Source organism: Pterocles gutturalis, unplaced genomic scaffold (genome assembly GCF_000699245.1).
Source record: "Pterocles gutturalis isolate BGI_N339 unplaced genomic scaffold, ASM69924v1 scaffold19592, whole genome shotgun sequence".
Lineage (NCBI taxonomy): Eukaryota > Metazoa > Chordata > Aves > Pterocliformes > Pteroclidae > Pterocles > Pterocles gutturalis.
The window spans coordinates 1-12,239 of NW_010115844.1; the positions used below are offsets into that span (position 1 = coordinate 1).

General features: G+C 42.2%; 1 protein-coding gene across 1 annotated transcript; it reads right to left on the reverse strand.

The window, feature by feature from the left end:
* Positions 1–1,241: 1,241 nt before the first annotated feature.
* Positions 1,242–8,747, reverse strand: LOC104459502 (tubulin alpha-4 chain). The gene is made up of 5 exons (XM_010075334.1): positions 8,689–8,747; positions 4,483–4,702; positions 3,622–3,770; positions 2,375–3,055; positions 1,242–1,551 (listed from the first exon to the last, which is right to left on the reverse strand). The coding sequence occupies exons 1-5, from the start codon at positions 8,689–8,691 to the stop codon at positions 1,258–1,260; spliced, it is 1,347 nt and encodes a 448-aa protein (XP_010073636.1). The 5' UTR covers positions 8,692–8,747; the 3' UTR covers positions 1,242–1,257.
* Between the last annotated feature and the right edge of the window lie 3,492 nt (positions 8,748–12,239).

Consider the following 12,239-nt stretch of genomic DNA (forward strand, 5'->3'; position numbering starts at 1 on the left):
AAGGTCCTTTCTAACCCAAACCATTCTACATTCTATGATTCTATGTGCCTGGAAATGGTTTCCATCACTTTTCCAGGTATCAAGGTGAGACTGACCAGCCTGTAGTTCCCTGGGTCCTCCTTGTTGCCCTTTTTTAAGATAGGAGTGACATTTGCTTTCCTCCAGTCTTTGGGCACTTCTCCCAATCACCAGGATCAATCAAAGATTATCAAGAGTAGCCTTGCAATGACATCTTCCAACTGCCTCAGCACTAATGGGCGCATCCCATCAGGGACCTAGACCTAGATAAAAAGTTGCTGAGGGGTTTCCTAGTAAAAAAAAAAAAAAATGTCATTGCCTAGCAAGATATGAAACCTATAAATCTGAGATCTTTGATCACAGCTTTGAATTATCTGTGAGCAAACATTCAAATGCTTGTGTTGGAGACTCACAGCAAAGAAAGATTGCTACAGATGGCAGAGTGGTCTGCTTGATAAAGCACAGGTTGCTTCTTGCAGAGGAAGAACCATTCAGGTAGAGTAAGGAATAGTGAAATGTTTTCAGTACGGAATAGTGAAATGTTTTCAGTAAGGAAAATAAGTGATTTGTTTTGGTTTTTCTTTTTCTGAACAGTTTCACAGAGACAAAGAAAAAAAATTCTTATGCCTGCTGCAGCTGTACTCAACCAAAAAGGATATTTCTTTTCATAACACATGTTTATCCCCCAAGTGTGAAAAAATCACACTGCTTTGATATTTCTGAAGAAAGTGTTTGCTTTGTCAGAAATGGTGTTTCAGAGAAGAGTGAAATGTCCCTTGTAGGTCACTCAGATGAAGGTTAATGAGAGGGTAGTAAAGCACAGAGCAGAGGACCCATTTTCCTGTGGTCATTATTTTTTGACATGTTAACAGGCAAAAGGTGAAGTTATGTCAAGTTAGAACTTTGAAAACTCTACTGTTTCACTGTGCTCCATTATAACTTTGCATATATTGAATTGTAGTGGTTTTAGCGTCCGTATTAGAGCTTGAAGAGGCTTATAGTAAATATGCAAGGAAGAAGAGCAAGTCTTTTTGCATTGCTCAGAGTAGTGGGGCATTACTACAACTGATCATATCTTACAGGACAATTTACCTGTGATTTATGGAATAAAAGTTGTCTCTGTATAAAAGATGCCTCCTGAATTTCTGTATATTACACACAAAAAAGTGACCTAATGGTAGACACATCTAATACAAGGATACTGAGACAATTCTGTACTTGCTAGGAACAAAGTGTATTTTAAAATTCCTCCCCATCATTTTCTTCTTCAAATGAGTCAGTTCCAACTTCTTCATAGTCCTTCTCCAGGGCAGCCAGGTCTTCTCGGGCCTCTGCAAACTCTCCCTCCTCCATGCCTTCACCCACATACCAGTGCACAAAAGCTCTCTTGGCGTACATCAGGTCAAACTTGTGGTCAAGCCGCGCCCAAGCCTCTGCAATGGCCGTGGTGTTACTCAGCATGCATACTGCTCGCTGAACTTGAGCTAGGTCTCCCCCAGGAACTACTGTAGGAGGCTGATAGTTGATCCCAACCTGGAAACAGGAATATGAGAGAAGGTTGTAAAAAGGCAAGAGCAGAAACCAGTCAAAGAGCTGAAGAATGTGAGTAAAGTTACAGATGCTAGGGTAGAGTGGTGCCATTATCAAAACTACCAGATGGCAAATGCCATAACAATAATAACATCTTAAACAGTATGATACATGGTCATTTTAATGTCTGTAGTATTCTTCTGTTTAATGTACACTGACAACTTCATCACTTTCTTAACAGCTGCTCAACACTGAACATACAGTTTCACCAAGAGACTCTATAGAAACTAATATGGAAAGTTGGTTCCCAGTTAAAAGCTTTCATTCTTAAAGCAGCTATTGGTATGACAAATGTTTTTCCACTGCTAATGTCTGTATTATTGTTGAAATTATGTTTCCCAACACTGCTATGTAGCCAGTGGGGAGAGGTTGCATAATATTTCTGGGTGAGGGAATATCTGAGGACAGATTTCCTAATTTCAGCATTTTATTTATTAATTGTATCCTTTTGGTATTTCCTTACTTTTAGATGTTGCTTCAGAGGAAACACACACTGGCTTTTCCAGAATTCAGGTCTGAAATGAATATGTCTTTACATTTTAAGTCATATACACTTCAGATTTCCACGTACATAAATATTTAGTAGTCTGTGTCAATGGGATGTCCAAAGGAGAAAAGGAATATATTATACAAATGCATCTTTCATATGTTCCTTATTTTCACAAGTGGAAAACATACAAGATCTAAAACTTTAAATACAAGTTCTCTGCTACGACTTAACTTGCCCTTTAAACATTAAAGAGAAGCTCATGGCAGCTGTACTCACCTTGAAACCTGTTGGACACCAGTCAACAAACTGGACACTTCTCTTGGTCTTGATGGCAGCAATTGCTACGTTGACTTCTTTGGGAACTACGTCACCACGATAGAGCATGCAGCAGGCCATGTACTTCCCATGTCTTGGGTCACACTTCACCATCTGGTTGTTGGGCTCAAAGCAGGAGCTGGTGATTTCAGCCACTGAGAGCTGCTCGTGATATGCCCTGTCAGGGGAGAGGATGGGGGCGTAGGTCACCAAGGGAAAGTGGATGCGTGGGTAAGGCACCAGGTTTGTCTGGAACTCCGTGAGATCCACATTGAGGGCACCATCAAAGCGCAGCGAGGCGGTGATGGAGGAGACGATCTGGCTAATGAGGCGGTTGAGGTTAGTGTAAGTGGGGCGCTCGATGCCTAGATTTCGTTGGCAGATGTCATAGATGGCCTCATTATCCACCATGAAGGCACAGTCTGAATGCTCAAGGGTGGTGTGTGTGGTCAGGATAGAATTGTAGGGCTCGACCACAGCAGTGGACACCTGAGGGGCTGGGTAGATGGCAAACTCCAGTTTGGACTTCTTTCCATAATCCACAGAGAGGCGTTCCATCAGTAAGGAGGTAAAGCCAGAGCCGGTACCCCCACCAAAGCTGTGGAAGATGAGGAATCCTTGCAGCCCAGAACAGGCATCAGCCTAAAAGCCAACAGGAAAAGTGAAAGAATAAGGGCTGAAGAAGAATGGAAAATACTTGAGTTACTATGTGAGCTTATTCTGAGCTGAAGGAGAGAGCAGTCATCAGGAATATACAGCATAGATTGCATGTCAGGTTTTCTTGAGAAAGGGCTGAGGATAGCCATGTCCTTTGCTTTCCTCACTGGTTCAACTTAGGACATGGAGATCAGACTCTTATCTTTGGAGCTTCTCTCTCTGAACTTCACACTTCTTTTAGTTAGTCTAGCTGAAACCAGCAATGTAGAACTGCCTAATCCATCCTTCTGTATCAGTATTGGTGCTCCAGGGCTGTGCTAATAATGAAGAATTACATAGTCAGAAACACTTTTTAAGAATATCTGGAGGCATACAGCTGGAAAATGGACTACTGGGTTTCTCTCTCTTGGGCTAGTAATGATGCCTCTGTATGATGTCTTGCAATCTCTTTTCTGAACCATTGGTATCATTTGTAGTTAACAAGGTACCTGTTCTGCACTTCATTCTTCTGCAGAGTCCAAAACTGCTCTTTTGAAACTACTGGGACTTACCAGCTTACGGACACAATCAAGCACCATATCAATGTGTTCTTTGCCAATGGTGTAGTGGCCGCGGGCATAGTTATTAGCTGCATCTTCCTTTCCAGTGATCAGCTGTTCTGGATGAAAAAGTTCCTTGAAGGTGCCAGTCCGCACTTCATCTGAACAAGAAAGAGAAATTGTAAGAAGCTGCGTGACTATGCTCCAGTGCCAACAAGTTCTGGTTGCTGTTGGCGTTGATGCAAGCTTTCAGTCACTGGAGGTCATGACCGCAAAAACCAGATGCTGAAGGAGAAGGGAAAACTGTTTCCTAAGCATTTTCAGATTGTTGCATTCTGTGGATTTATGGCATGACTTGTATCCAGCCACAGTTGTTACCTTCTCAAGACCTTGTCAGTTGTACAGCCTGTACTGCCAAGAGGACAAGTCACCAGAAAAAAAAGTGTGAAGAAAATCAGGTTCCCCCAGGTTCCCCAGTTTTTAGAAATCCTTCTCTTCCTGGAGGGAAACTGTCAAGCTCCCACTCTGGATCTGAATTAAAGAAAAGCAGAATTCAACTGGCAAAAATGTTATGCTAAACAAAACTAAAAAAATATTTTTTACAAGGAGACATCATACAAACCATGTGTGCTAAATATTAAACTGCTGAGGATGAAGGATCCTGCTGTTGCTATGTTTATAACATGGAGATAATTGAGTCTTGACAAAATCTAGCATTCTGTGTCACAAGAAAATTAATTTTATACCATCTAGTGGTAGGCTAAGATATAAAGGGTCTGCTGCCTTGTACCAGTGGAGAGACTGGTGGCACACCATGGTGATACTAGGAAGAGGAAGCTCTTCTGCATTTTCCAGATTTATATCTATACTGACCTACTACAGTTGGTTCCAAGTCCACCATTACAGCTCGTGGCACATGCTTCCCATTGACTGTTTCATTGAAAAATGTGGTAAAAGAGTCGTCACTGAGGTTATTTTGCATATCCTTGAAGGTGCCATCTGGCTGAATGCCATGCTCCAGGCAAAAGAGTTCCCAGCAAGCGTTTCCTATCTGAACTCCAGCCTGGCCAACATGAATGGAGATGCACTCACGCTAAGGGAAGAAAAGAGAGACAGGGTCAGAAAAGACACTGCACATTAGTCATCCTTATTCCTAATGGTTATTTTTTCCCAGTGTATTGCTTTTGCATAAAAATAGTGAATTGTCACTGTCAGCATTTGATTTGGCTGTTCAACCCCATGACTACAATGAGACTGTACATGTACACACCAGATACTGGGGCAGTTCTTTAAAAAATTGAGATCTATGTGCTGTAATATATGGGTACATGAAAACAGGCAGGGGAAAAAAGTAATTTCAGTTACACAAAACCCACCTTTCCTCCTGTGGATTGGCTCTGCTGAGGAGCACATCCCAGTTTAGTTTATTTTTACTCCTGGCTGGAACCTGACACAGCCATGTGGTATCCTTCAACCTTATGTAACCCAAGACAGGTGATGTCTTTTGATCCTTTTAACCCTCAGATAGCAAGCTAGAGGGGAAACTTGGAAGAACTGCTTTAAGCATTATTCACCTCAGGAAAATATTTCAGATTCTGTCGGTTGAAACAAATGTTCCTTCAAGCTCCTGAGCAGCTATGAATTTTCCATTGCAGGTCCACCAAGTTTTCAGGCAATGTCATTGCAATCTAGCATGTTTATTTGCATACTTTTGAGCGTAGTTCCTGTGGTAGCCAGGGACTTTAATGAAGAAAACAACATATGTAACACCAGGCTAAAATGGGCAAGTGAAAATTGCTCCAAAATCATAGAATGGTTAGGGTTGGAAAGGGACCGTAAAAATCATCGAGTTCCACCCCTTCCCTGCCATGGGCAGGAACACCCTCCACTAGACCAGGTTGCTCAAAGCTTCATCCAGCCCGGCCTTGAACACCTCCAGGGATGGGGCATCCACAGCTTCTCTGGGCAACCTGTTACAGTGCCTCACCACCCTCACAGTGAAAAATTTTTTCCTAAAATCTAAATGTGCTCTCTTTCAGCTTAAAGCTGTTACCCCTCACCCTATCGCTACACCCTCCCCGTCTCTCCTGTAGGCCCCATTCAGGTACTGGAAGGCTGCTATAAGGTCTCCCCAGATTTTTTTCTTCTCCAGCCTGAACAACCCCAACTCTCTCAGCCTGTCCTCATATGGGAGGTGCTCCAGACGTCTGTCCATCTTCGCGGCTCTCTTCTGAACTCACTTCAACAGATCCATGTCTTTTTTATGTTGGGGGTCCCAGAGCTGGATGCAGTACTCCACCCCACTGTGTGGGGTCGCACAAGAGTGGAGTAGAGAGGGAGAATCGCATCCCTCGACCTGCTGGTCACGCTTCTTTTGATGCAGCCCAGGAGTATGAAGGACCTTGTGCTGGATTTCTTAAGTTCAGAAACAGAATTATAAAGCAGATGCTTCTGAGTTAGTCCAGTGGATACAACACCAGGTATAAGGAAAGGCAGTTTTCTAAGGAGAGAGTTGTTTCAGAAACGTGGATTTTTTCAGCTTCAGTTTCTGCTTTGGAGCAATTGTAATTATAGTTGTCGTAGCTCTGTCATTGTGATCTCGATGGCCCTGTCTATACTAGGGAGTAAGAAAGAGTCATATCATAGTACTCAACACTGGCCTGTGATCGCTTGTGCTGACTGATAATTGCCATACTCTCTGGCACAGTTTTGGTTTATGCGAGTTCATACTTTTCCAGACAATGCTTGGGCACCATCCAGAACACAACTCATTGTCAAGAATGGTTTCAGTGAGCAGCCCACTGACCACTGCTGAGCTTTGGAGAGGGAAAGAAAATTCAGATGCCTAAATATGAAGCAGACCATGCTACCTGACTTCAACACCAGCAAATGGTCCTGGCTCATTTTTATTTTGTAATATCTCCTATAGAGAGATCCAATGAATAAATATCAGATTTGTCCAGTGAACTGTTTTTTGGGGGTTTTTTGATTTGTTTTTAATTCTGTAACTGCTTACCCTGCAAAATCATCCTGTGACCTGTGAATGAAATTGATCTTCCCCAAAAACTAAATCCTCAGGTAGAATGTGTGACCAGCAGCATCTCTGGAGCAGTGTTTTCTTAATGATTGACATATATTTATGTTTTAGATACACAACGGAAGATATTTTTTCAGAGCCAAGTGGAATTTTAGAAGTCACCACTGCCCCAGTTAGCCATCCTCAGAAGTTCAAATGAATATGGAAAGCCAATTTAAATATATAATTCAATTATATATATTATTTCTGTTCAATACTCATTTCTAAGTTGCTGAGTCTGCGAATGCATGTGCAGCAGTGCGTATAAAATGCTCTTAGGTGTACTTGCACAACCCTGTTTTTCTCAATTGTGTTGTGCAAAATATCTGAGTTATTTGAGTATGTTGCAGTGGAGTTGCAATCTGGAGGATTACTGAGGAGACACTGAAGGCATATTTGCGCTTAGAGAATTCAATTAATGCTGATTTTGCATAGGACAGGCTCCTGCTTTTCTTTTAAATCCCAGTGTGAATCAGTAAGCCTGGCAGCAAGAAAAAAAAAAACAAAAAAAACAAAAACAAAAACAGCTTTTTCCTTTTAAACACAGCAATGAGGACAAGTGACTTTTTAAAAGAGTATCTTTTAAAGCAAAACTGCAACTAAAGTCCAGCAACACTTGGAACCTAAAGAGCTACTTTGCTCTATTCCTCAGATCAGTAGAGGAATTGGTCTGTTTTTTCCACAAGTGGAAAAAGTAAATGTTGCCTTAGAAAGTTAATATTGTAAAGCTTAGTATAGGAGTGCAGCTGAAGACTGCAGAACCAGTTCTTTTCCTTTTAGGCTGAGCTTTCAGCAATGCTATTTTGAGGCACTGTCTCAACCCTGGCTTTTGAGCCTGGTCTCTTGACATGCTTCTGCCTTCAACTCCCATCTTCTCCTACCCCAGCAGTAGTTTGGAAATATTCTGACAAGGAAAGAAGACTAATTTTGCATAGTAAACAGCTTTAAAATAGACATCGCTCTTTTAGTAGGGAAGAGAGTGGGCCTTCTTCAGAGTCACAGTCAGAGTAAACTGATCTCTACATGATATTTAAATTTGGAGCCTACTCCAAACTCATGTTTCACATCCCACCAGTAGTGTACCAGGAGCTGTGTTACAAACTGTGGACCTGACTTTGTCCACAAAGCGACAGTAGAAAGGGGCAGGTCCTTTGTGAAACTAAACCTGGGACAGCTTTGACTCTATTAAAAAAAAAAAAAAAAGTATACTACCTGGCTTAAGTACTTACTGTACAAAGGCAGACTTTAGTCTTCCAGCTATTCCCAAAACATACTCACTACCCTAGGTCTACCTTAAGGCATGGGGGAGCCTATGGAAGCGTCTTGCCTGCGAAATGAGCAATCTCATTTTGGACCTGCAGCTGTACTGGCAGAAAATAACATAGTTCTCTGCACCAAAATAAGACTCAGTGCTAGACATAAATTGAGGTACAAAGTGAAATGGATTTTTCACATTCTAAGACGTTTTGGGAGATTTCTACAAATTTATAATAAACCCCAAAATCTTAACAATGAAGGGCCTTTTTTACTTACTTAAATGCATATACATATAAAAACTTTCATGCACTCCAGAAACACACATGTATACACTGTATAGCTGTGAGCAGTACAGCCATTAGGGCTAAATTAATTTAAAACAGACACAAAGGTAAGTAACTTTTTTCTTTTATTTCTAAAAAAAAAAATTAACTCATATGAAAATGAACCTGTGTTGAGAAAATATGGTCACAACAGAAAGTACTAAAAAGCTAAGAATCAAGATCTAATTTATCTTATAATTCCACTAATTAGAGACTCTCTGAAGAAAACTTTGTTTCACCATGCCTTACAGCTCCAGTGAGATTTTCTGACACTCCTTTCCCATCCTCTTACGTGGTAATCAGTGCGTGAGATCAGGGTTTTGTGGTGCAAACCAGCGATAATGGCAGATCCCCCTGCCTTCCCTCAGCCATGGTCCTCCCAGTCAGTCCCCGTATGACTGGTATTCCCACATCCCCCCTTACCATGGTGTCTCCAGGGGTGTTTCCTTCCCTTTCGGATCAGTGGTGGCAGGTCTTTGCAGGAGCCCAGCTCTGGGCTGCAGGGCAGGAGGCAGCCTGGGCCCAGCACCGGGCACCTGCTGCTGTGCTTCAGTGTCACAGCGTGGTGAGGAGGAGGTCACAGACTCTGCAGTTCTGCCTGCTACATCACTGCCTCCTGCCCTCTCCACCACCCCATGTATGCAAATTCATCCAGACAGGCAGGGCTCAGATGTACCCCACATTTCATATTTAGTCCCGCCTGGTTTGGCATGCTTATTAAATCTGAGCATGTCCATGTAACATGCTGTATATTATACTTTCTAACACCTGAGTATTATCCATATATATCACCTGCAAGACACATACCATCCCAATTCCCTGTTTTGCCATCACGTACATGTTTAGACAAAAATCACTCCTAAATTCCAATACAGAAGACCAAGAGGGGGTAAGGAAGCAAATGAATTAAAAAGAGAAGGATAGAAGAAAAACAAAAAAATAGAGAACTGGAAAGTAAATATAATTACCATTCTGAAGTGTGCTCTACCAGGGCTCTTAAATGCTGGCATGTCTTCTCTCTGTCCTTACTCCATCCGCCGCCCTATTAATGTTTCAGTTTACTTCTATTGCTTCTCCTTCTGTGTACAGTCATCTGGACTGTCAGCAGTGTGGGGCAGCATTCAGCACAAACTCTAACTCGTCTGCCCTAACACAGAAAGCAATTTGATTCTCATTGCACTGCTTATTGCAAGACATAACTGGAGGCATCCCAGAAACGTTCTCACATCAAATTAGGACAGTTGCCTCCACCATTCTATTGTTTGCTCCTTCTGCACTAGCTCAGCACTGGAAAGCAGCAGCTTCTCTCAGTGGAGAAATCGTTCTGTTTGCAACTCCTAGGTAACAAAGAGGAAGGCACACTTAATTGCTTGAATCTTGAGTATTATGTATCCCGACTTCAGAAACATACTGTTTATTATGATGTTTAATCAATAGAAATTTAAATACACAATTCCTAAATTTTAGGTTAGTCTACTTTGACTTGATTATATTAATAGATTGTTCTGCCACCACTGGCAACCAGCATCTGAGGATCTTCTCCTTAACTAACGCTTACATTTTACTAGTGTGCAGTAGTCCATACCATTTTTTATAAACTTGCATTTACTTTGGCATAGTTTTCATTTTGCTGATCTTTACATAAGCCTGAAAATCACTACTCTTTGATTTTGGCTAGGAAAAGCTACTAATATTTTATACAGAGGAAGAAATCCCATCATAGTTTCTGTCTGCTGCTTTGTTTAAGCTGAGTCCTACACTTCTCCAGAAAACCACCAGATCTTTGCTTTGAGGCTGAGGAATAGGTTGTTCCACTGTTCTTCTTCCAGTGGAACTGGTAAGATTCTGGCCAAGCTCCAGTGTTACAGACAATCTGAAATGTTAAAGATTATGGCTCCACCAGATGTGGAGCTCTGTGCAGAGAATCACCTCAGGAAAAAGTCTCACAGCAAATACTTTGAGCAGTCCACCAACCAAACCCTCTTAGGCACTCTTTGAGTCAACATGTAAGATCTAGCAGCTCCAAAACCTGAAAGAGCTCCGTGAATTACTAAATTATTTGCAACTTAGTCCATTGCTGCATGTTCTCTGCTCTTTCATTGCCCTCCTCCTCTCTTCTGAAACAGGCAGTGGGAGCATCTCTGGAAGTCAGTGTTAATCATTCCTCTCTCCACCCCACTCAAACTCAACTGTCCCAGGACCCACAGACTCACCAATGCTGGGCTGCCACACTGAAGAGTCTGGGTCATGCCTCACCAGTCAAAAACTTCCAGCGACCAGGGACTGATGGAGTCTTGAGCAGTGTCCCTGGCTGGTGGGAGTGTAATGGCTATGTCCCTTCTCTTTAAAATCAATAGAGCTTGAAGAGCCTAGGGATGACCCAGGTTACTGTTTTTACCTTTCTCACAGACACATAGCTAAGAAAAAGGCCTTTGCAGACCTGCTTTGCACCAAAGACCGTGCCTGACCTGCTCTGCCTTGAGATAGCCCATGAACTCAAGTGCTAGAAATACGTGCTGGCCTGGGGTGATAGACAGACACGGACATAAAAGCCCTGAGGAAGACTTGGGCATACTGTTTTTAATGAGGTTTCCTTATGTTGCTCTGTCCACCTGTGTTGTGGAGTACTTGGGCAGAAAACCTTCAGCCTAGATTTAGAGGGTAACCTGAAAGCACAGCATGGGACTCTGCTCCCAGGTACCCATGAGTTTTGTTGACTCCAGAGTTGACCTCTAGGCTCTACTCCGTAGAGACATGAGGCAGATATGGCTTGGGCTGGGATTCTTAGAAAGAAAATCGTCTTGCTCAATGCTGGCATTCAGCCTGTGTGGACAGATGGTGAGCTTGAAGGGGCAGTCACGCAACCTCTCCTGCCTGGAACAGGCTTGAGACATGCCCTGCATGGGGTGGGTTGATAACCCAGCGGCCGGGTCGAGGCCTGCCCACTTCAGCTTTTACCTTGCAACACTGGTCAATGATGATGAGCACTAAATAGGGCTGATTATAAAAAGCTCTGCCATGGAGACCTGAGGTGTGCAAATAAGTGAATTTGGCCCGAGTGCTTGAGTGGCTTTGCTGGTGCTGCCAGAACACTTGTGAATAGCCCACGCTCCTCGGTGTGATGCACAGCCTGCATGCAACTGGGGTGGCCTGGACATTCTCAGAGAGCTTCTCATGTGCAGATGGACTGGGTGCTGTGCTACAGGTGCCTTCCAGAGCAACACAACAGAGCAGAAGAGTTGTGAGTTATTATCTCCAATTGTTTGTGATACTATCAAAATCAGAGTCTTAAAAGGATTTAAAAAAACCCTTAACATGGCCATACAAAACCTAAACCCTTTTTCTCTGTTTAAAAATAGACACATCTCTGAAAATTGCATTTCTGAATAATCTAGAGCTTAGAAGTACTGTCTACCAGATCTCAGGACAAGAGAACCACTATGTCCTATGATCTATCAGTTCTGTTCTGACTAGAGGTCAAAATACATCAGCAGCCAAAGGAAGTACAGTTAACTTCTTTATCTCGTCTACCAGATGTCCATCACTCCCTACAGATTGGTTACCTAAGTGACTCACCAATAGTGGCAGAATTGTGGATTATTTTAGAACAGTAATGTGCTATCTGACAAAACAGTCCACTCCTAAGAAGTTCTTCAGTGATCATACTAAAACCTCTTTCACTTTTAATTTGGTGTGTGAAATTCTTCATATTTTCCACATATTATAATACCTTCTTATGTTAGGTGAGGATATAAATGCTTCCCTGTAGAACTAAATTCTGTCATTCTGTTGCCACCTACTGGGAGAATTGACAGCATCTCATTTCAGGTATTTCTGCAATCCCAAAGTCTAGTATTTCAGTATCCACATAAAACTGATATATTGATAAATGGCTTTCAGGCATTATCCTTGAAACAGAGAACTGTGCTATGTATTTTTAAAATTACTTTTAAATAGAGAAAAATTAAGTACAT

What these genes read in the sequence shown, in the direction of transcription:
- LOC104459502 (XM_010075334.1), bottom strand. An exon ending in CTTGGAACCAACTGTAGTAG is followed by an intron (nt 3,771 to 4,482) that starts GTCAGTATAGAT and finishes TTTCTTGTTCAG; the next exon opens with ATGAAGTGCGGACTGGCACC. An exon ending in TTGATTGTGTCCGTAAGCTG is followed by an intron (nt 3,056 to 3,621) that starts GTAAGTCCCAGT and finishes GTTGGCTTTTAG; the next exon opens with GCTGATGCCTGTTCTGGGCT.